Source organism: Stylophora pistillata, chromosome 12 (genome assembly GCF_964205215.1).
Source record: "Stylophora pistillata chromosome 12, jaStyPist1.2, whole genome shotgun sequence".
NCBI classification, from domain to species: domain Eukaryota; kingdom Metazoa; phylum Cnidaria; class Anthozoa; order Scleractinia; family Pocilloporidae; genus Stylophora; species Stylophora pistillata.
In genome coordinates, this window is record NC_142530.1 from 25,105,443 (window position 1) to 25,125,464 (window position 20,022).

At 38.4% G+C, this 20,022-nt stretch overlaps 2 protein-coding genes across 4 annotated transcripts in view; one reads left to right on the forward strand and one right to left on the reverse strand.

Annotated features, from left to right (window-relative positions):
- The window catches only part of LOC111323567 (E3 ubiquitin-protein ligase ubr3), a 32,888-nt gene extending 14,579 nt beyond the window's left edge, over positions 1-18,309 (reverse strand). Inside the window, exons 1-27 of one of the 2 annotated variants that reach the window (XM_088741891.1) lie at positions 17,883-18,309; positions 16,264-16,406; positions 14,718-15,088; positions 14,340-14,580; positions 13,102-13,278; positions 12,218-12,351; positions 11,523-11,603; positions 11,076-11,141; positions 10,878-10,967; positions 10,555-10,683; positions 9,997-10,049; positions 9,551-9,690; positions 9,058-9,145; positions 8,475-8,532; positions 8,269-8,335; positions 7,167-7,263; positions 6,596-6,740; positions 6,369-6,467; positions 5,888-5,978; positions 5,420-5,497; positions 4,130-4,279; positions 3,565-3,682; positions 2,034-2,094; positions 1,773-1,832; positions 1,089-1,218; positions 831-1,010; positions 365-650 (exon numbers count right to left, since the gene is read on the reverse strand). In XM_088741891.1, the coding sequence (XP_088598017.1) occupies positions 365-650; positions 831-1,010; positions 1,089-1,218; positions 1,773-1,832; positions 2,034-2,094; positions 3,565-3,682; positions 4,130-4,279; positions 5,420-5,497; positions 5,888-5,978; positions 6,369-6,467; positions 6,596-6,740; positions 7,167-7,263; positions 8,269-8,335; positions 8,475-8,532; positions 9,058-9,145; positions 9,551-9,690; positions 9,997-10,049; positions 10,555-10,683; positions 10,878-10,967; positions 11,076-11,141; positions 11,523-11,603; positions 12,218-12,351; positions 13,102-13,278; positions 14,340-14,580; positions 14,718-15,088; positions 16,264-16,406; positions 17,883-18,307 (3,758 nt within the window). In that variant the 5' untranslated portion in view covers positions 18,308-18,309. Of the gene's footprint in view, positions 1-364; positions 651-830; positions 1,011-1,088; positions 1,219-1,772; positions 1,833-2,033; positions 2,095-3,564; positions 3,683-4,129; positions 4,280-5,419; positions 5,498-5,887; positions 5,979-6,368; positions 6,468-6,595; positions 6,741-7,166; positions 7,264-8,268; positions 8,336-8,474; positions 8,533-9,057; positions 9,146-9,550; positions 9,691-9,996; positions 10,050-10,554; positions 10,684-10,877; positions 10,968-11,075; positions 11,142-11,522; positions 11,604-12,217; positions 12,352-13,101; positions 13,297-14,339; positions 14,581-14,717; positions 15,089-16,263; positions 16,407-17,882 lie in introns of both variants that reach the window. The other variant, XM_088741890.1, reaches the window with a different exon arrangement.
- Positions 18,310-18,414: 105 nt separating this feature from the next.
- Positions 18,415-20,022, forward strand: part of LOC111323538 (uncharacterized) — an 11,964-nt gene continuing 10,356 nt past the window's right edge. For both annotated transcript variants that reach the window (XM_022926918.2, XM_022926919.2), the window contains exons 1-2: positions 18,415-18,605; positions 18,792-18,873. In XM_022926918.2, the coding sequence (XP_022782653.2) occupies positions 18,415-18,605; positions 18,792-18,873 (273 nt within the window). The remainder of the gene's footprint in view (positions 18,606-18,791; positions 18,874-20,022) is intronic.

The following is a 20,022-nucleotide window of genomic DNA, read 5'->3' on the forward strand; positions in this document are numbered from 1 at the left end:
ACGAACCAAAAATCTGTCTACTTTTTTATTTCATTTTCCACATCAGAATACGAGCAAGCCTGGAATTTACCTCAGTGTTCAATCCCCTTTTCTTGGCTTGCAATTAAGTTTTGTCTGCGATGAAATAATGAATTTGCTTTCCATTCATTACGTGTGATCGTGCTTGAAAACCAATTGTTGCCAAAGCATACGAAACGCAAAAACTCCAGTCCTAGCGAGTTCGCGAGTAAGGGATGTGCTCTTGCGTGTTTTTTCAGTAACGAAAGAATTGCTAAGCATATTACATCATAGTCTACCACATTTAACAATAACAGCTTTCTTGGATTTAACCATTTTCTCATTTTACAAACCACGTTTCACCAACCTTCCTGGTGATGTAGAACTGGTGTTAGCCTTGGCTGATAACAGCTTCAACAACAGGCTTAAAATACTTTCGTTAATTCCCTCTGCCGAACACGAACTTGAGTCCTCCGACTTGCCAGGAGTCCCCACGGTTGCATCAGAAGACGTCATCGCACAAGAACTCGTCTCCATAGCAACATCACCAACTGCCTCCTCCAAATCCGGCATGGCCTCTTGCTTGCTGAAATGCAGTTCCATGGCCATCTCTAGGTTACCTCTGCAGGCTTTCAGCAGATTTATTGCAGTAACTAGTGGAAAAGAGAAAGTGGTATTGTTGTATGTAAACTTAACTTCAAAACAACGCACCTAACTTTACATGACTTTGAATTCTCCAAGTAAAATAGTGCATGCCTTAGAAACCAAAGAGAATTTAAGAATGACTTAAGCTTTTTTACAAATAAGCGCTTCCCTGTCATACAAACCAGTACCTTCACTTGAATTGGTTACATCCATGAACTGTTGCACTAGCCCTTTAAATGACGCTGTATTCACAATCGTCAAGCCGCTTCTCTCTTCTGAGTCGATCGATAACAGCTCAAGTGAATCTTGGACGCCACCCTTGGTCGGCTGTGGCGCAGGTGGGCTGGTATACCTATTCTCAATGTCCGCTGACAGAAAAAAAGAAATTTCCTATAAGAATTCAAGTATCAAAGATATACTATCTTGCAGCTCTACAGTGAACACACCGGTATCATCGCATGTATCCATTGGTTCTTGCACTGGTTGAACCACGTGACGAATGTTTACCACCATGCTATTGGAAGTAAAACCCAAATCAGCGATAGTCTTTGGCCATCCAGCTAGAGTGTGGTGAGTCTGGAAGAGATAAAAAAGGTAAGGGCACATAAAAATTACCAGTTGGACTGACAGGCCTCAATCAACTCGGACAAAACCTCAAAGAAGTTTCATAAATTGACAGCGAAAAAGAAATTAGAGATTTTTAGATTCTAGGACGTGTTTGACTAAAAGCATGAGATTTCGATTCAAGTTTTTTCGCACAGTATTTTAAAAATATACGGCTCGAGAAGTTCCACCGTACTCTTCATAAGCCAAAGAACTTGCGCAGATATCACTATCGGAATTAATTGAGCCTTTCCCTGATTGTAAAACTAAAAAACTGCGAACGCATCGGTATTTTGGGATCGTCCCTTCGTCATATTCGCAATAATATTGGCGGCCGCTGCGTCTCTCCCGCCATAACAGCGCAAGTTCGTTCGAACCCACCATTCCCCTTTGGGAAAATCTGGAACTCGCAGTCGCACTCGTCTTTAATTCTAAAGGTCCCTATAAATGACAACAATGGAAAAGTATCGCTCTAACGAGTCAAAAAAAAATAGTACTGAGTGAGTTAATTGAAACACTCTTCTTACCCTGAAAAGCCACTGGTGGTATTTGTTCAGATACATCAGCAACATGGAAAGCTCTAAGGGCTAAAAACATTAATTAAATGTTAATAGAAGAACCGAACTGGCGTGACGCGCACGGTACACGTAATCGCACGGTGATCGTGCGCGTGTTCAGACATTTTCAAACGTGCAATCTCGATATCAGGTACCGCTTACGATTATCTCGCGTGTGCGATGTTGGTTCTGCAACGCGCGAGTGATTACAAGAAACAAACAAACACTTACCTGGTTTTCGTCACTTGCAAGAGCCAGGTTTTTGGATGGTATGTTGAGCCTTTCCGATACACTTAAACAAAAAAACGAAAGGCAAGTAAACACAGAGTAAATGAAAGAAATTGAAAAAAAGTCGTCAAACAAAGTCACAGGCGTTAACCGAATTAATCCTGAGCTCAGTTCCACCACCCTTCTGGCAGCTGTACATATTTTCCTTCGTCAAGTTACCAAATTTATATATTCTCGTCACTTTTCTGCTGGTTAATGTGATGAAATTGGAAGGAGAGTTGGATGTGAAATACTAAGGAGTTTAATAAAAATAATAATAATAATAATAATAAATAATGCACGCATTGTAAATCATATGTGCAAGAGAGTTGTGACGCTTGAAATGAGCTGCCCGTGGGTTAACAATCGGACAAGAAAGGATGAAGAGAAGACACTGAAGTATGGACCCCTTCGCTGGGAACTAAGGCAGCAGTTCCCAGGCTACGAGGTGAAGCAATATAACATCATTATGGATGCCCTCGGGGGGTGGTCACGGGAGCTGGATGTCATGATGCGCAAGCTGGTGGGAGGCAGAAGCACAGACGTACTGCGAAAGATGCAGAGGGCAGTGCTCTCGGGCACGCTGAATATTGCCCGGACTTTCAAGATGGCAGTTTGAGTTCCTGTTAGAAGGACGACCGTAGACACAACGGAAAAGCTTTTTAGGATTAGTTAAAGTACATTTATTTTTTACTCCATGGCTCACAGGTTACGGTTTTCGCCCTGTGCTGCCTGATCAGAATGTAGCATTCAGTTGATTTCTCTGCGATAATAATAATATTTAAAGAGGATACTACCATTACATTGAGTGGTTTTCAGGGGGGTCCTCCGACTAAAAATACATTCAGATTAGATTAAAAAAAATAAATAATTTGTAGATGTAGATGTAAAGAAGCATATAAAAGCACTAAGATTAAAATACTAAAATTAAAAATATGCTAAGGTGTCTAAGGTAATTCAAAACAAAATTATAAGTGTCTGTTAAAAATTAATGGTGGCATAGGCTTTTTCAACTCAGGCGGAAGTGCCAACCATTCGTTTATTGCTTGATAAGATGTTATACGTCGTCCCCCAATCCGTTCTAATTCTGCCAAAGCGTGGAAGGTGTTAGGGTTGATGGCCTTGGACACGCACGATACAACGAGAATGTGATGCCTGCGATGTTGGCTTTTAGTCATTAACGTTGTATAAAAGAAACCCTTCTAAGCGGCAAAGTCCGTGGTCTAGGTCTTTGTAGCTCACTGGCAGAGCTTCAGAATGCGAAATCAGAACTGACTTCAAGGTACGAATCATCCCGAGGAACTCAGATGTTTCTTTTACTCGCGCTCGAGACAAATATTCAACACCTTTCCTTATTTAAACCGAAAAAAGTTTTCAAGTTGAGAAAATATGTTTCGTCTAACTTAGGTGAACGACTTCACCCAATGAATTCAACCAACTTTCCCCACACCAAAGCTGCTGCTCTCCAAATTCATTTCGTTTTAAGTCAAATTACCTGACAAGGTGCCTGGTTAGTTTTGTAATGAGATCCCGTCTTTGAGGTGGCTGTTGTTCTATCAAAAACTGAATGTGTTGCAGCTGGGCTATTTTCTCTAAGGTACTACTTTGGTTTTCTGAAATCAAATAATACACGGTACAGGTCAGTTACCTGGTTACCTACCTATCTCGGTGGTGCAACATAGTCAAAGATATCTTGAAGAACGATGGTTTTTCTTCGTGTCACGAGCGTGGGGTTAAGAAAAACACTCTGTTCTTAGTCCCCATAAGAAAAAAATCTCTGACATTCGGAATCCGCACACTGATGCTTTAGCTTAGTATCGACTGAGCTCAGCATAGAGTTTTCAGTCACTCAATGATAGAGCATCGGAGCTAATACTCCGAAAAACAGAGTTATGTTATTGTTGTTGTTGTTGTTGTTGTCCCACGCTCGTGACAAGACCGAAAAACATCTTCATTTATTTCATGACCGAGTTCAAAAAATTCGTCATCCGTCTTATTTTAAGCACTCAGAGAAATCTTGTTCGAATCGAATTAATAGTTATGAGTGACCGTATACTTACGAAGGGCGCTATTGAGCACGCCATTCATGAATGGAAGGAAGGGTTCAAACAAAGGAGGCTTCATAAGGTGATGACTATGCAGCACATCAGCCATTACAGCACAAACGTGATGCGGAGAATCTGTCCCTGGACGGAGAGGAGCGTAAGGGTCTGGAGAAGAAACAGGTTTCAATGAGAGCCTTCGTAACTGTATGAAAGCAATCCTCACACTAGTGAACACTACTTAAGCGGTAGTGGAAATAAGGCCTGGAAAAAATTCAGGCCTGTACGGGATTTGAACCCATGACCTCTGCGCTATCCAGCAAACAGGAGTATTCCAAGCTCATCCTACAGAGAACGTTGATGTATCACGGGCAATCCATTCCTCTCAGAATTTGCTGCTGTGATCTCTGGTAGTGAGAGGCTTCACGTAAACAACACTCAAAGACCCGGCATGACTCGAACCCAGACCTCTCGGTCAGGAGTCCTGCGCATTCACCTTTCCTTCCAATGCGCTAACGACGACATTCGTAAGTTGTTTTGCTGTTCCTTCGTCACTTGATTAGGGACCTTAAGAAACCACGACGGCGACGGCAACGAGGAAGTGGAAAAACAAGAGATCTAATTGGCAGAACAATGGCTCAGCACGTGCGTTTTGAAACTTTGTACATTTCTTAGCCGTCCTATGCAAAACAACAAGGTGAAATCGCCAAAATTTGCGTCGTCTGCGAACCGAAACCGCGACGGCAAATTATTTTAATTTCCATTTGGAACCCAACGGGTACTTTATACGTCATGCTGAAGTCGAGCTGTGGCGCTGTATGAGACAGTAAGCTCCTGCAGCCATTTTTGAAATTCTAACTAAGAGTAGAAATTCATTTTTTAATCGAAGTCTTCCTTAGCGTCGCAGTCGTGGTTTCTTAAAGTCCCTATTATCTACGCAGTACGAGTTCATTGGAATGAATTATTCTAACTATTTTCATGACACTGCCGAAGCGAGTATGAGAAAATATACACCGACTGCCTGCTTGCGACAAAACAATACTCAGTTTTGTGTGAATTGTCTGAAGAGGATTAGTAACCAATAATCAGCAACAATGAGTAATTATAACTAAGTTAAATTTGGAGTCATTTAAGAACAACTGATCATCCTGTAGAACGAAAAAAGGTAGAAGAAACAATCAAACAAACAAACAACCTAAAAAGCAAAGAAAAGATCAGACAGTCTGAAGCGGATTCTGGTAAGAAACAACGTCCAGGTAAGGACCGCAGCAATTTCAGACTTTTCAAAGGCTTCAATAATACACTTACCTTGTTGTAATCTGAGTAAAAGTTCTTTATTCATACAATGGTGAGGACTAATCTGGTGTAGATCTTTCACCTCCCTCCCTGTAACGAAAACTGGCATTTTATATCGAACTCTTTCACCCCTGAAAGTGACTAGCGTCTTAGTTATCCTTACAACATCACCCCTGTGATCACAAGACAAATTCTTCTTGTCAGCATCTCAGGGAATGTATAGAGAATCGTATGGAGAAAAAGCATACTGATGTTAGGGTGGAAAGGGGTACCTTCACTAGACAACAGCCGCCTTCATGCAAGTCACGTAACAAAGAAAATCATGCGAAGTCTACCAACTCATTTACTCTTTTTTCTGAGGTTGAATTTTGATTCAAAAGAAGATAAGTAACAAGTCGTACGCTGATCAACAAAGCGATAACTAATAGTCTATCATAGAAGACTAAAAACACATTGATAAAAAAGCTTCAAACAACAAACCATATGTGTCAAGGAAGTCGATGCAGCGATCCACAATTATGCATCCGATATCCCTGGATTTAACATCTCCACTTGAGTGGGGCAGAAAGCTCTGACGGATACAGTAGATATGCCACATCAATGTTCAGTCATAATCATCAGCTACCAAAAGTTCTCTTTTCCTTCACATATCACATATCACATATCATATATCACATATCACATATTTTGTTCGGTTGCAACTGTTTATCTACAGTCATATCAATCCAAGACTCCAAGCATGTATTCGTACAAAGCTATTCAAACTTAAAATAATATTAAAAACTAAAACAAAAAAAATGCTCACGGTTGTAGAAAAATTAAACTCATAATCTACCTATTTGAAGTTAAGTTGACTAAAACACAACTAGAATTGAAACACAAACTTGTAAAGGAAATTCAGATAAGTCAATAGTTGAAACCTAGGCAATATACAAGACACAATTTTATCAAAAATGCTCACCAGATCTGAGTGCGACTTAGGGTTTTCCATTACGGCCAGTTTGGTCAAGTAAACTGCAAAATACAGAGCGTCTCCCAAGGAATTAATATCTTTTACGGCCTGAAAATGATTTGTAACCAAGAGAAGCTTTTAACAATCATTCTTTTACAGACATTAGCAGGCTAACGATTGGTGGTTTGCAAAGAAGAATTGCAAGCTACTGCAAAGAAGTGATACATTTGTATTACCTTGTGAAATATAAAGAACAGGACTCCATGCAAAGTCTTGGACCGTAGAGTCTTCGTCAACCCACGAAATTTTTCACTTAGCGGTTTTAGAGGCTGAAATGGAAACCAAAGGGCTCCTTTCTGCGACTGGTCATTCTTACAAACACTGGAATAAAATCAGCAACAACAAAAAATGATTTAAATAGAAAACTCCTAAACAGAGAAGGGGAACATACCGGTAGTTGTAAAATCTCCCAGACTGTGGGAATTCCCTTTAACGCATTTATTCGAGTTTACACCGCCCTCGATACTTAAACAAGCTGCTTTGCCATACGTGTCCAATAAACCCAAACCGTTGCAATTCGTCTACGGAATCGTCCGTGAACATACCGGAAGCCAAAGGGCGTGAGCAATGAGTGAAAATGAGTGGCATGGTATGAGAAAATGAACACATGAACCTTCCACCTTCTCAACGCATGAAACGGCCGGAAGTCCATTTTCAGAATATTATATTAACCAATACAGGGTGTACTGGACAACCCTCAAACTTTGAACCCAAACATCTACTCTTGCCAAACACAATGCTACTCACATAGCTTGATACCGCCGCATAGCTGACTGCACATGTTGACGATGGACTGCTCTTAGCAACACGTGAACAATATCAAAGTCATTCTTCCAAACTGACTCTAAAGATACAACGACAAGGTACAAGTTGAGCCGAAATCCATTCACAAAAAAAAAAACCTTGATAGATCACGTTTTTCTTTAAAATTAAAGTTTTGAAAATCTACAGTTCTATCAAAGACTTCGCACCATGATTTCTGACACAATGTCAACAGCTGCCTTGTGAAAGTTTTTGTGCATATACTAACAATTTGGTAAAATGATAAAAAGACTGGTAAAAGTAAATAAAAAAAAAAAAAGGCTGTACTCAAGCCTATTGGCCCACCCGTCCCGGGTTTATCCTGGTTTCCATAACATGAAGCATCTAGGAGTCTTACAACTCCCCCCCTGGATGGGATTCTAGTCCACGGCAAGGTTATCCCCCCTCCCCCCCCCTCACCAGCATCTTAGCAACAACCCTGTGAGTTGGGTTGTTGCTAAGTATCAGCAGCCGGCAAAATGCCCAGGCTGAGGAAGAGGCAATCGCTGACTGAATGTTGCCTGGTAATCGCTCGACAGACGAGTCTTGATATTTTACAGTTTAAGTGAAAAAAAGAAAAGAATAAACCTTTGCGTTTCAAAACAATAATGCGAAAATAAAGACCGAACTACATCTAAGCCGCAGAGTTATTAAAGGTGAAATGAAGTGGTGCTTTGAATTCACCAGTCTTAACTGGTCTACAGTGTCTCTCTCTGTTTCGGATCACCATTTTGTAAACTCAAAGCTTGGTAGTCCTGCAGACAAGATGCTGCAAATGACTGGACCCAGCCAGCTGAATGGCTTCCTCAACTGACAGGCCATTTTCTTAGCTACAGCCCTGACTCATTTATTCGCCAGGATGGAGAGAGAGAGAGAGAGAGGCACTGTGAGTAAAGTGTCTTGCCCAGGAACCTAACACATTGATGCAGTCAGGTCTTGAACCTAGACCTCTCGACCCAGGTCAGTGCATCTTCCACAGAACCAACAATAAAATTCATGACGTTCATCTACTGTGTCTGGTGTTTGAAATGTGTCTATTTTAAGTTACCTTTGGGTACATAGATCCCTTGTTGCATTGCTCCACTTTCAAATCCAGGAGCCTTGTAGTCTGCCAACTAAAGTATTGATAAAACAAGACACCATTGGCATTTAAACTTTCAGGATTTCTGGATTTACAGAAAGTTACTAGACAGTACGTCTGCTTGTAAGCAAAGAGTTTTATTTTACCAGAACTACATGTAACTATTTACACACCTCACTGAGTATCTTCTCAAAATCTTGTGTGTTGTGAGATTGTCCTGGTTTATCTGGGATGTAAAAGTCTGTTAAGGCAACTAAACACATGGATCATCATCAAGATCAGATATTTAACAATTATTGCACGAGGGCGCATTGGATATGAGATGACAGATAGCCAACGAGGCGCACAGCACCTCCTTGGCTATAATCATCTCATATCCAACAAACGCGAGTGAAATAATTGTTTTATTAAAAAACGCACTCAAGATATTAGACAAATCTTCTCGTCTTTATTTTGTAAGAAGAAACCGGATGTTACAATGTACAGATATTAGATTATGGTATATTGGCTCATATACCATAATGGCTAAGCCAATAAAAAGTCTTGAATTGTATTATCCAATGATCCGGTTTTTAATAAATAATTATGTACAAGGGTATGACCAAGGAACAAACAAATTAAAGTTGTCAGCCAACACCTGTTAGAAAACATGTTTGTTCACATCAAAGTTTTAATTACGTACAATTAAGTCATGTTGAACTTTATTTAATTTGATTAGACTAAATACTTTTTTTTTGTTTATTAAATTAAAAGGATATTAGATCAACAAGTTGGCTGTGAGTCTTATCTCCCATACAAAGCTGTGCAACCATCTCTTTCCGCAAGATTTCCTGATCTGTTAGCCCTTCAATAAAGCACAAAACTTGTCTTAAATACCAACAACTAAATAATAAAAATTCTCTCTTAATTAAGTTCTCAAATATGGCCTAAGAACTGTCTGACAGTACAATCAGAGAACAATGCTACACCTTCCTCTCAGATTCATTTTTGTATGAAAATTACACCTTCCTTTCATTGAAAAAACAAGAGGTCAAGTTCATGTTTCAAACAAGACACTGGAAATAGTGAATTTGTGGTGATGAAGCCAACCACTTTCTTGTCTGTATGATCATCTCAGAAAAAAAAAAAAACTGAGATGATAAATTATGGTGTGACAGTGGGATTAATTTGTGGAGATGTACATTCTAGAACAACCATTTATCAAGTCTAGCATGTAGTGTAACTGATTACATTCATCGTGGCTCATTACCTAAATGTAGTCGATTGCTGAGGAGTGTGACGAGTAGCATTAACATTCCTTCAACCATTGATACTTCTGAGTCCACATCAAAACTAGGGGGACTGGATACAGCTGGTGCACCAAACTTAAACCAGTGTCGAAGGCCAAAACTATATATCAGTGGAAAAGAAAAGAAACAATGTGTAAATCTATCTTGCTTGTTTTGTTTAGCATTTGCTTGAAAAAAATCTTCGCTCGAGACAATATCCAGGTCTTCATGCCTGTACATGTATGTTGCTGCACTGCAGATTAGATGGCTTGCTGGAAAACTTTACAACTGTCACTGGTAAAGAAAGACCTAGTGTTCTTCCTGCTATGCCACGATGAGTATGCTATGGCAATGTTTCCACATACAATTTATGTACTTTTAGCAACCATTGTAATGTAACTGTCGCAAAACAAAGCAGCACACAAACCTCTCAATCATCATGTTTATAAAGATTTCAGGATCCAGAAACATAGCACAGACCTACATGATTAAATAATGCTCATTCATGATTTGGTAAGTACAAAAGATGCAACCCAGTTATTAATTAAAAATAGCATTTAACAAACAACTTATTTTCAACATTGGCACAACCATAAAACCCAATGACCAGTACAACTTGAGTGAAAACTAAAAGATAAAAACTGACCAGTTTCAACCATTATAGGTTAATTAAGCCAGCCCTATAAAATCATAGCAAAAACAATAAAAACGTGTCACTAAGTCAGAAGTAAAACAATCAATTGGCAGTTGAGAGAATTCTGTGCTTGACTCTGGTAAGAAATGCTGTTTGGATTGCTGAGTCATGACATTGTAAAGTTGAGGTTATTAATAGTCATGTTGCCATACAATGGGACTCAATAAAGTACACTTACATTGAATTGTCCAGACTAAAAATTGAACCTTTGCATTAGCCTTTATCATTGCTCATTAATTAGTAACCTTGGTACAGCTAAAAAGAGCAACCATTACATTCTAGACCTTTCACCTGCAACAAGAAAATATCCAAATCTTGCATGGAGTTGCAGAAATGGCAATCGTCATAGAAACGAACTTGACTTCTTATCTGTGAACCATTTCGCACCCATCTACCAGCATGAATTTCACAAATGGCAGCCTGTAAAACAACAAATGGTTCTGTTAAGACCAGAAACAGTTGAACTGACACAACACACAGATACATGTAGAGCAACAGTTCAACTGACAGACCTTTAACAAGATAACTAGTACAAAAAAAAACAAATGTTTCATAAAATACTTTTGATTTGCAAGTTTTTGTATCAAACTACAATTAAGTCAGAATGTTCTAACCTGGATGTGTAAAAGATCCTCGCATATGTCCCTCAGCAGGTGCCTTGAAGGAACCAATTGCTCAAGAGGAACATCAAACTGAGACACAGCCTGTTGAGTGTTAAAGATGATCAGCAAAAATCACAATCCAAACTTAAGATAACAATCATATAGCAAACATTGCTAAACTTTTTTCAACTAACACTGTTCTATGCTTACCAGGCTAATAAATGCAGCGAGATGACGATGGAGAGGTAGATGAAATGTAACTTCTCCTCGTTGAGGCTACACCAAATAAAAAAAAAAGAGACTTGATCATCTATTGCACATAAGCTAGGTTGGCTTGGCAAGCCCTATCGTTGTTCATCAACAATTTTGATGACAACATTGACTAAAAATTGACTCCAAGACCCCCTAAGTTGCACTAAAATGTGCATGAACTTTTGCCACTGTCTTCTAATTTTCAACTAGGTATTCTTTCAATTTCAGTGATTTATGAATACGGTCCAATTAAAATTCTCAAAATGCACCTTGAAAGTGAAACTAAGTGGGGGCATGGAGGAATGTTAGATGTGGATATTCTGACATGAGCACACATGACATCTATTTGTGAATGATTCCCATGCCATTTTACAATGTATAGCACCAACAGTGATATAAACAGACCTTGCTATCCACCTTCTTGTACCATCTCTCGAGAGCCTCAACACTTCCATGGATCATGTTTTGAACACAATGTACTTTTTTCTATATTAGCAAGAATGAAATAACTACTATTAGCAGTCAGAGCTCCAGCAGTACAAATGCAAGTGTCCTAAATGTAACTTCTAAACAGTACCCGGATACTAAAATAAAAAATTTTATACTGTAGAGTGAGTAATCTATCCAGCTCTCCAATCCTAACCAAGATATGGTAATACAATTACAGGTGTCTTACATGTAACTTTTAAACAGTACCAACTGAAGGTACCAAAGTTGTACAAAATGTATGCTGCAGAATGAATTATCTATCCATGTTTCTAATCCTACTGCAGTCTGACCAAGCAGCCTTTATATTCCCTCTTAAAATAGGACTGATGAAATGGAGATAATAGAAAAGAGGTTGCCAAATCTACTGATTCATCCGACTTAGGCTAGTACCTTTTTGCCCGATCTGTGGATGTTCACTTTTCGTTAAGGGATGTAGAGGCAGGGGAATAATGTTAAGAGACAAGACAAGAAACAGCAATTGTCCACATCAAAAATTATGTAAACTGTTGAAATTCAGCCAGAAAATTCATTAATAGCAGCCTCAGAATTCTGATAGAACACCCTGCAGTGTTGAATCACTTCTATTTAACCCTGGCCAGTAAAATACCTACCAGTGAAGTACAAGCGTTTACAAAACTCCACAGTGGTGAAGATGCAGCTTCAAGCTCCACAGCAAATGCAGTTCCATAAGTGCTAGGTTCAAACTCAACATGTGTCAGCAGTTTACGGGTATTTACATTCATTCCTAAAATGAGAAAATTATGCACAAAAAAACTTTGTCAAAGTATGCATAGTATTCACTACCATAGCCCATTGCACAAATGTGAGTGGACAGGGACAAGTTTCTTATATTGATTACATTGAAAATCTAAACATTTCAACTGAAATGTTACTGAATGAAAAGTTACCCAGCCAAGTTTGAGAGTTTTCAGCTGAAAAGTGTCCAAATTGGAGCCTTGCAAAAGTTGCAAAAATTCCATACAAACCCTTAAAATTTTTGCCCTGTCTACCAATCCATACAAACTCTCTACTTTAGGTGATATTTGAAAAGCTGTCATTTTGCCATTTTCCTCCTCTAAATACTTCTGTTCTTGCTTAAGACTCTCAAATTTACTTGATCTTTCATTTGAATATCTTAGTTTTTCAAACAAACGGAAAACAACCACACTCTTTCCCAGTCCTCTCACGTTTCTGCAATGGCCTATAAATTATATGAGATTCACCCTTCCCATGAGACCGATGAGGCAAAGTCAGATGTTACAGTTAGAATGTAGAGGGTTAAAATAATTTCAAACAAATTTGATTTGTACTTTCTTCTATCTATAGACTATGGTCATGTACATGTACCTGACTAATAGTTAAAAATCATTTTGACCGTTGATTAATAGTAATTTAAACTACATGTACAACATACAAGCTCTCTAGACAATGGAACAAGCTGCTCTTGATCTTTGGAAGATTGATCTGAGTGAAGTTAAACCAATCATTAACTAACCAGTTAAATGCTCAATGAACTTCATCCACTTCTTAATCAGTTCAAGATTCTGCATGAAAGTATGAGCTATTGTCTTGTGGGATAGAACATTGATGAAGTCGCTTACTATTGGCCAGTAACAGTGATTGCTCAGAGCACGACTTTCGCAGTTCACCACATCATGATTAGAAGCTGTGTCTGCAAACAATGATACCACTGAGGCATTTATGAGCACATGAATGATAACCCATGAGTACAGTTTAAATATCAAATGAATGGGCAAATATTTTTACCTGACAATACAAGATAATTAACCAACCAGTATAAAGTATATTATTTCTGATAAAATTAAATGAAAATTTATTAACTCTTTGATCCCTCTGAATGACTGGCATCTAATTCCTCCTTCTCCCTCCAGTTTCTCCAATATCGCCCTGGGCTCGACACTAACAGCAGCTCACAAGCCCCAGAATAGTAGAAATTCAGCTTTGGCTGGTGGTTTTCAATTTCCACTCGCCAGTTTGACTAGTGAACAAACTGAAATTGTGATAACATCCAAGTTGTCATTAGCTACTTGGCTAGTACATTTGAAAAGTTAATGTCGAGCTTTTATCACCCCTGAATCAAAAATCAAGGTCACAGGAATAAACGAAATGATCACCAACTCGACAGAGCTGAATAACGTATACGCATGCGCCAGGCTTTGCTGCGGAAACGCGGATTTTGAGTCGTTCGCACGGTTGTTTTCCTATTCTGTCGCTTCGAGGCATCGTTTTCCTTGCCGCTTTTCTTTTACAGAACAACCTCCAAAAACTCGGTACACCCCCTGAAAATTTTCAAAAATTAATTTTCTCCTTTAAACCTTTGGAAATAGGAAAGTGCCTTCGACGAAAACAGAGTTCCTTGGTTTTAAAGGTCAGCCCTTGTTATTTTCCGCTAATTTTGCTAAATTTTAGACCTATGACACTTGAGCCTGCATTGTTGACCGCATACCCGCTGACGTAGCATTTCATTATTCAGCTCTGTCCACCAACTCAGGAACCTCTTGATTGTAGAACAAATTCTCCTTGTCAGCAACTTAGGAGATGTGTAGAGAAAAGTATGGAGAATATGCATATTGATGTTAGGGTGTCAAGGGTTAAACATGCTTTAAACTGCCTTGTTTCTGCCACTGAACTTTTTTGCCATCAAGTTCAACAAGACCCCTTTTTTTTACCCTGCACATAGTTTAAAACATCTAAAAAAAGCAGTATGTGTACCTCCTCTTCTAAAAGTCACAAGAGCAGGTCTTGCCATGTCATGTAAAACCTTGACCATTACATGAAGAAGATTCTGCTCCCGTACAACTTTCTCTGCCAGGATTTTGTTGCTAAACAACTGTACACTGACATGTACTACACGGTTTGACAACTGGTCCACACTGTCACTAGAATCACTGTTCAGCACTAGTGCTTTGGCAATCTTCTGATAATTTTCACAGAATACTCTTGTGAATGCTTCCTGTAACAGAAACCAGTGGCAAATTCAATATCAAGAGTATTTTTATTTCTGGAGAAGGTCAAGGCCAAGGTCAAGGTCAAGGATGTTGGGTCAAAGTCAAGGTCAAAGGTTGAGGATTAAAAAGAAATCTCACAAACCTTATATTTAGCAGAAGGTAAAAAATGAAGAAGAAACGTCACTACTTTCTGCGGGAATTCAAATTGTGTCACAAAATCCATTAAAAAGTCCAAAAATGTTTTGTTTGTAACATCGTCTGCACTATCAGATGACAAGACACTTGAAAATGAGTCTGAACTATCCATCCTGTGAACCGAAGAGTGCCCAGTCCCATGGTGTGACCTAGACATAGTTGATGATACTCCTGAGTCCTTCATAAATATTCTTTCTACATCTACGGTTTTCATGATCAAGGATTCAGCAGTGACATTTTTCATGGTATTAGTGTCGCACAACTGAACTAGAAAATGAAGGAGGCCTTCGGCATCATTCATGTCATCGGTTACTGTATCTGAAATGAAACAAAGCTCAGTTATCCATGTTCTCCACCACTGAAACATGTAGAGTTGAACCTTGAATTATCTGGATTTCACGATTACATGTATTCAGACTTGCTTCTCAGGTCCCATTTATATAAATATTAATTAGTCACATTGGAGTGAGATCCCCATTACAACTTTTTCCCTTCCAACAGAACATATGTACTGAAACAATGATGACACTATTTCACTCAACCTCAAAGAATGATGGAATGAGTAACACGCACGTCTTTTGGTTAGCTATAATTAGCTTTTTGGTGGTAGTTTTGGTGAATGTTACCAATGAAGTGCAAACATTTGAGAAATATAGCTTATTAGAAGTTTTATTGTGTAGTATCACTGAGTATTTTTATGAATTGTGCTGTATTTTGACAAGCCCATTGTATTTTGACGAGCCCATAGGGCGAGTCAAAATAAAAACAACGAGTAAAAATACTCAGCAATACTACACAACAAAACGTCTAATAAGAGATTTATTATCCAACACACCAAATTGTTATTTCAGAGTGGGCGAATTTCGCAGATATTTCTGGAGTACAAATATCGCGTGATCTTTGTACTCATCTCGTGCTTTATTTGTACTCTGCAAAGCACAGTTGGATAATAATGTCCATTATTGGTTAAATGATATTTCTTCAGTTTCTTCAGTATTAATCTTGGCCCTTTAATACTCATATTTTCAATTATCTGAAACCCTGATTATCTGGACAATTCAGCCCAGTTCCCAGGAGTACAGATAATTGAGGTTAGACTGTAAAGCACTTATGATCCTGCACACTTTTCAACTGAATGTCTTATATATCATCACAAAGTACAGCAAGAACACAGCAAACCTGCATTACATGTAAACATTCTTCCAACAGTCAGTTGAAAATTACTCTAGAATACTGAAACACAACTCAAAATGTTGTCAAAACTCATTTCATTGCAACACAGAGCTGAGAAATTCATGTTATGTTGTACAGTGTACATACTCTTTCCATGACCTGTTTACTGGAAAAATGTTTTGATACTGCAAAGAAAACTTAGCAGTAAATGTTCATTATTTCTGGAAGTTGTCCACTTCAAATCATTATGGCTTCTTTAATTTTTCTATCCAAGATACTAAAAGTTGAAGGTAACAAGTACATGTAAAACTCCAACAAACCTAATGTATATGGCTCTAGTTCTTTCAACTGCTGTTGTAGTCTTAGACATAACCTTGGAACAACAAATTTGGCCATTTCTAACAATTCTGAAGGGGGAGTTCTGGTAACATGTGTGTCCTTTCTTCCATGACGACTACAAAACCTTCAAAAACATGAAGAAATCATTTCAAATTACACACACACATGTACGCATGTCAACTATAATCATTTTAAGTATACAGTCTTCTCAACTTACTACGAGAGAAACTTTTAAGCAATATGTTTTTTTTTTCAGAGAGCTACAAGATCATAAAAAATTTGTATGAATTCAGAAACACAACACAAATAGACTTCTCCATTTGTATAAATGGTCTGGCAGGTCAATTTTGACTTATATGTATATGTATGCATGCAAATCTACTTAAAGTTTATTTGGAATTTTTCTTCTGAACATTTGAAATGCTCTACAGAAGAAGAATTTCAATAATAGTATTCATATTCCATCTTATAATACACCAGTAGAATAAGATAAATATTTAAACTAGACTACTAAAGTATTCAGGGCTCAACACTAACTTTTCAACTTACTAGCCAAGTGGCTGGCGACATCTTAGAGGCAATGACAATGTCAGTTCATTTAATAGCCAAGCTGGCTGATGGAAACCGAAAACCACCAGCCAAAACTGAATCTCTACTAGTCTGTGGCTCATGGGCTACTGTTAGTGTCGAGCCCTGGTATTTATCAGTGCTTTACGGTACTACATGTTTAGGCGTTTGCTTACATTTTAGCCCAAGCCTACCTATTCTTGAGCACACTGAATTATGGGTCAAAAAGCCAGGATTCCAGCCCTGATCGAGTGACTGTTTGATGCTGTCAGGTAAGATATACAATACCCTCTACTTACGTGTACCCTCACAGTGGTTCTCTCCATCCAGCAGGAGTACAGATGGGTACATGTGAAATGTCAATGAAACCTGATATAATACTGGAGGGGGGGAGGGGTGGGGATTGGAGTGTAGGTAAACTGTGGTGATCAAGCTATCCCATCCAGGAGCATTTACATTCCCAGGCATTTCATGCTTTGAAAGGTTTACAATTGTATTTACTTTAAAAAGCTCCATTGGAGGAGAATGTCAGCAATGGTATTTAAAATCTTTCTTTTTTTTTTTTGATTACTACTGGAAAATCAACTATTAAAAATTTACAAATACTTCATGGTGCTTCACTGCTATACTCCAAGGCCAACTGGTTTTAACAGAACTGATTTGCTGAGATATTTTACGCAATGGCGTTATGTTACCGTAATTCTTATACAAAAACATCAGGAAATTTTAACTCGCACCAAATTTCGTTGAGAAAACATCAAAATAAACGAGATGAATTGAAATTGTAAGAGACAAAAGTTTCTTGCAAAATCGTTCGGAATCGCCCCAGGAGATCACTGCGATTAACCTCTCAACCTTACACTGAATCAAAACAACTCCAAATACGTCAGCAAGGACAACGGATGATCGATCAAATTAATTAACACTATAAGAACTATTCAGAGGAAATCTCTCAAAGCTGTAGAGATCTATGTAGCCTTCTAGATCTGCCATCAATGGCTTAGAGAGGTAAATCTTTAAATACTGTACGCACCCATCTGATTTCATAACATCTTCGTCTCCACAGTCACAAGCTCCACCAGCCTGACTTTTAAACATGTTGAAATCATGGCCGTCGTGATTACCAGCGTGAAAACAGTCCGCACATAATGACATACAGGGCGAGATTCCACAATCTCTACATCGGTATGCTACAAAGTTTCTATTCCACACCAGACCACAGATCGTCGGCGAGTCAAATGACCTCAAGACATTTTTAAATTCCTCTGGAGGCCTTCCACCGGCGATTAACCACAAACACCAATCTTGACTTTCTGCATCAAATGAATGTTTTAAACAAAGGATGTCATCTAAAAACCCTCGTATATCACTTCTTCCTTTTTCTGTGTGGCATAGAGCCTTAAAATTCGCCGCTTTTCTCTGCTTCTCTCTCACAGAGAAGCTGTGTTTATCCGCCATATTTCATATTTTGATAATGTCTCTTGTCTTTTGTCACTGTTGCTTGGTGTCGACTGCTCATGCGTAGTTTATGGGAACGTTGGAAACTGAGTCGAGTAGTATCACGCATGGGCAGAACTGTTCCTTGCTTTTCAAAGATGGCGACCAGTGCCGTGAGTACGACAGATCGCTTTTATTTCACCAAAGAACAATTGGAAAATACGCCATCAAGAAAGAATGGAGTCGATCCGGAGAAAGAGCAGAGTTATAGGCAACAGGCAGCAACGCTTATTCAAGATATGGGACAACGTCTCTCAGTGTATCCTTTCAAAAAAGAAAGTTGCTAGTACGCCTTCCTCAATCCGATGGTAGTTTGTGCGTTGTAACATACAATGTAGCCGTGCGAGTAATACGGCTTAGCCGGTGAAGTACTCTAAAGTCGTTGTTGTTCAGTGTGTTGCAACCATGAAGTAGATATTCTTTTGTTCCTTGACATGGCTCTCAGGAGCCAGCTGACGATAAACACTGCCATCGTTTACATGCACAGATTTTACATGTTCCATTCATTTAACAAATTCCATCGAAACGTAAGTATATAGAGAATATTTCCGCTTATTTCCTTTTTTGAGGTTATCTCATTTGAAACTGGATTCGTAGTTTTTTGCTAATTTTTCACACGAATAGTTTTTCTTTGAAATTAATGTAGTGTTTTTTTCATGCAATATATACTCACACAAGTAATTTCCGTGTCAAGCATAATTGAGTACAAATGTCGTCGACCGTGAGGATTGTGTTTTACACCAATATTATCTGTCGTGTTTGCATGAATTTCATTACCTAATTGTGTTTTATGGGTCAACTCTCTTATTTAACTTCTTGCTTCTTTCTTACTCTCAATTATCCACTGTTGTGTCTCTTGATTATGAACATTTGTACTTTTGGATGAAAGCCAATATTTGTTTTCTTTATGTCACTCATTGTACAAAAGCACAGAAACCTCCCTGTTTTATCTCCTGTCATTTTTACCTGTTTTCTGTGGGCAGGGTTGGCGACCAGTCTTAGCCAGGCCAGTATTATGTGCCACATGGCATGAAGAAGATAGGTGAAGGATTAGCCAGGCTGTTTTTAAATGTTCTACTAATTTCAACATCCCTATACTTGCAGATAACTTGTAAACTGTAATATTTTTAAAAACCTATTTCCTTTCCTGGCTAATACTACATTTGAAATAATACTAATTAAAAACATTAATATAGTGCTAACAACAACAACAAGAACTTCATTTTTTTCACCCCAAAATATACAAGAAAGAAAAATTTATAATAATAGTACAGACAATGATAGGGGCACTGGCTGCCCGAAATAACCTAAGAGTTAAAAATGCCAGGTAGGCAGTTAAAAGAAAAGATGTTTAAATGTTTAGGTCAGGGACACAAAAACAAGGAAACACAGAAACGCACACAAAGATAAACACAAAGATAAACTATCAGTATATTAAAGAGACTAAAATTCATACATTGCAAAACAGTATTATTTCCATTTTGAAGTTGCATAGACAGTACAGATGTCTAGTAATCTTTGATAAATTGCTGCTTCACTTTCTTTTTAAACAAAGACAATGAAGATAATTTTATATCTTTGTCAATGGAATTCCATACTGATGGACCTTGTATTATGGCTAAAAGCTACATGTAAGTACATATTCAAAAAGGGGCTTACATGCATGTGACTATCGT